At 38.2% G+C, this 4,078-nt stretch overlaps 1 protein-coding gene across 3 annotated transcripts in view; it reads left to right on the top strand.

The window, feature by feature from the left end:
• The window catches only part of sntg2 (syntrophin, gamma 2), a 74,809-nt gene that overhangs the window by 31,524 nt on the left and 39,207 nt on the right, over window positions 1-4,078 (top strand). For all 3 annotated transcript variants that reach the window (XM_014013739.1, XM_014013738.1, XM_014013740.1), the window contains one exon: window positions 2,206-2,330. In XM_014013739.1, the coding sequence (XP_013869193.1) occupies window positions 2,206-2,330 (125 nt within the window). The remainder of the gene's footprint in view (window positions 1-2,205; window positions 2,331-4,078) is intronic.

Genomic DNA, 4,078 nt, shown 5'->3' with positions numbered 1-4,078 from the left:
CACTAAAAATCTTATGAAGTACATCACCACGCTCTTAATAYGCTCAGTAATGTTGACTTTCACGTGCGCCAGCAAACTGTGCCGTAAGAAGAGCYGTATCAATCTGTCCCCACCAGGAATCACACCGTGACCTCATCCCCGAGCTGAGGACAGTTCTGTGATTAAAGTCATTAACTGCTGACTCGTGGTTTCAGGTAAAAACAGACTTTTTAACACATTTTAAACAAAACTGAACCAAAAAAATGTCCACWCTCAAAATTATTGTAAAAGTTTTTCCAGCATCCTTTGCAGCTGGAACGTCATTCAGCCATTTTAAGTTTGTTGCACCAAAATAAAAAAGTGAACAGAAGATGCATATTTATTTTAATCTGTGGTGTACAAAAGTTCATTTTTTAGTGTTAATGTTTGATTCCGTTTCTGCTCATATGTTACATTAAAATGCTGTTTTTCATCGCTGCCTTTTTCCCTCCTGCTTCAAGTCAGCTGGGTTGTAGCTCCGCCTCCTGGCTTTACTTAAACAATTGTCTCTAATTTCAGCTCTAAAAGAGACGGTGTTTTTATCTGTGATCTGTGAAGCTTTTTGAGTTGTGTTGATTTACATTGTCACATTACACATGTAGGTTTGGTTTGATTTCTGTGTTGAAATATATTGACTGTAAAGGCTGGCGCTCTCCTGCTGCTGTGGCCCGGTGACAGCCGTCGTGTGCGATGCGGACCTTGTGGCTCGGAGCGTGTGATTGGTCAGAACTTTGAGTGTGTTTTGGTCATGAGGAGCAAAGCAGCACTGAGCTGGACTCCGAGCAGCTCTTCCTTCTGCAGGTTATTTTGTTTAAAATGATTTTTGTCTGRAGCCAGTTGTTAAAAGTTTGATCCTCTTGAACCTGAGCATGCAGATGTTCACATCTTTTTTTTTCCAGCACCACTGTTAACAAATTTAAAAAAGTTACTACTCCGTTTTACTCTTCACCCAGCACAATACTAATCATTGAGTGGGGAGAAAAAGACACAATCTCCAGCCATTGAAGAATTATAATTTATGGCTCCCAGCATCAGCTAGGGGTGTAAGAAAATATCGAYACACTGAAATATCGTGATATTTCATTTCCCGATACTGTATCGATATTCTAAAGCCCTGTATCGATTTTTTTATTAAGGTTTAAAATGTCAACTTTCCTGCCAGCCGTTCACTTTTATGTTGTAGTTCAGCCTCTGACCACTAGTTGGCAGCAGTGAGCCAGCCATTTGGCTCCTCTACCTCTTGAGGTAGAGGCTTTTGTTAAGTGTTGGGTGACCATTTTGTAAATTGACATTAAAAACTAAAAGCTGCAAAAAATATGTTTTCAAACTATTTATTGGCAAAATTTAGTCTAATAATTGAAAACATGGATGAAATAAGAAATATGAAACGAATAAAATAAAACACATACAAAGCAGAACACAGCTAAATGTATCAAAATGCTGTATGTCTATGTGATAGAATTTTCTGAGACAATGAATTTTGGTTTTTCCTTTTTTCTCTATTGAGGTTTTCATTTAATAGGATTTTTGGACGAAAAATTGCAATATATTGCCTTGCTTACAGTATCGYAATATATCGGGATATATYGTATYRTGASCCCTCTGTCATGATATGTATCGTATCGCCAAATTCTTGCCAATGCACAGCCCAAGCATCAGCCCGTTTATACTTGGTCAGGAAAAAGATGTTGGAAATGACACAATCACTGACCTTCTCTCATGTTGCATTGAGGGAGGTGAGGTCGAAGACTAAACGGAGTGCCTTGTTTGTTGACACATTATGGACTAGATATGTTAAATATTAGTGGTTTAGATAGCTTTCACCAATTTTGTTTTGAGTTTTTTATTGTTAGCTTCAATGCTACACATTTTGCTAACATTTTGGTGGCCTGTGCCGACCGCTTTATTTAAAATCTCCAGTTTTCCCATCGATCCTGGAACCTTTGAGTCCTGYCGACCAATTCCAGTCTGGCTTTTTGTTTTCCTGCTAATAATGGAGATGTTTTTGTAGAAACTCAACCAAGACGAGCCCACAGCGAGGCGGCCGAGTTGGCCTCAGAATACATCAAGACAATAAATGTGGTCAGGATGGGACTTTGGGGGCACGTATCATCCAGGCCACATGGCCGGTGATCTGAAGGCTGCGCAGCAGGAARCTCATTGCATTGTTTCATGTGTTCCACGCAGACGCAGTCACCCCCTTCGCCCTCAGCTAATGATCCAAAGTATGAGAAACGCTGGCTGGACGCCGTCTGCCTGCCCCTGCTGATGGCCAGAGTCTCCAGATACAAAGCTGGCACGGAGAAATTAAGGTAAGGCTAATCCAGCTGGATTTAATCCACCTCTGAGGTGCACGGTTCGCTGAGCCAAGCGGTTAGCTTGGAAAGCACTTTTCATTTAAACACAAGGATGTTAATGATGTCTGTTCAGACATTAATGTCTTGAAAGGTCACAGCAGCAGTCAGGCTCACGGGGTCCAGTCTGTGAGAACGGTGGTCGAACTGGTTCGTGTTTTCTGATTGTTGCTCCTGTTTTTATATCGATTCATTTTACTGTAATTACACAGAAGCTTTTTCAATCAGCGTTTTCCATAATCACCAAGCTGTGACAAAATAACCCTGAGGCGTTGTTTGACATCGTTCAACGTTTCAATTAGAACTACTCACAGCTCCCAAGTAACGTGTATTTTTACCCAGACTCATTTTATAACTGTTTTATAAACATTGAAATATCAAAACTTTGCCTCTGAAAGCACAAGCAGGACAATTTAGACACTTTAAATGTGTTTCTGCTCTTAACATCGTCACAGAACGCTGCTTTTTAAATCGAAATTAGATTTTTTTCTTCAAGTCTGAGCACAGATCTTATGGTGTGACGAGATGCATTTAAAAATAAGACCTGCAGGTGCTTAAAACTTAATTAATGAAGTAATTCTGCTCTACAGTCGATTTAAACTGGTTATTAAACTTGTTTACTGGACACAGTTGGCTATTATCCAATTTAAAGTTTAAATAAGAGATAAGATGCTGGTAAAATGAAGGACAAACATGTTTGTGTGTTTCCAAAGAAGCTGCTCTGATTTTCTGAAATTTTTTTTACAAAAATAGCCGTCAGCTAAAAGCAGTGGCTCAGATTTTATATTACTTAGTAAAAAAAAATATTTTTAATCCTGAGTAGCTATGAGGTGAAGGTTTATTCTTGTTTGTGGTTGAGTTGATGTTTCAGGTTTGAAGATGAAAAAGTTTGAAACTGTAAAAATCAGATTCCAGGTTTTGATGAGGTCGGAAGAAAAAACCGAATTTTATTTTTCAGTTCATTTCATTTTGTTTGTTTCCATACAAACAAAAATTAAAGCACTTTTTCTGTTTGACGTTACAGTTTTTAAACTCAGTTCAGTCATGGTTTTTACACATTCACTTTAAGTTTTATTTATTTCTTTATTGAGAGATTTTACAACAGAATCAGTCGTTGTGCCAGGTACAGATTTTGAGCTGTCGGAACTTTCTAAAGTTTTCACAAACTTTGTTCTTACTGTAGGAGGATTTCCAGTTTTTTCTCAGAATGTAAACATCTAAACTGTTTCCTCTTTCTGAGCTYTAAATGACTCAGTTTTAACTTCTCATATCTAAAATAATGCATTGTTGACAGATAAATATACATATTAGAAGCTTCTGCCATTTAGGACTTTTCGTTTAGTAGTTTTCACAAAACTGAGTGTTTTTAGTTTTCCTGTCCGACTGGCGGTAATCTCCATAACAACCAGTGTCTGACTCACTGGGTTTACTGCAGCTTCTGTTTCGTCTCTTTCCATCACGGCTGCTTCATAAATCCAAAACGTTTCAGCAGCTTWGTCATGATTTAGATCAGTGGTTGTTTTGGAGAACTGATTTCAAAATGAAAGAATGAGTTTTTACTGAGAAACTAAAACCAGTGGTGGGCAGCACTAATCTAAAAATGACTTCCACTAGCCCTAAAACACTAACTCAGATATTTAGGTCTCCTAATTCTAAAGCACTAATGCACTGAAAGTTTAAGCAAAAGCTAATTCTAAAGCACTAAT

This window comes from Austrofundulus limnaeus, unplaced genomic scaffold (genome assembly GCF_001266775.1).
Source record: "Austrofundulus limnaeus strain Quisiro unplaced genomic scaffold, Austrofundulus_limnaeus-1.0 Scaffold105, whole genome shotgun sequence".
Classification (NCBI taxonomy): Eukaryota; Metazoa; Chordata; class Actinopteri; order Cyprinodontiformes; family Rivulidae; genus Austrofundulus; species Austrofundulus limnaeus.
Note: the sequence above shows the minus strand (reverse complement) of the source record. Positions and strands in the feature narration are given on the sequence as shown.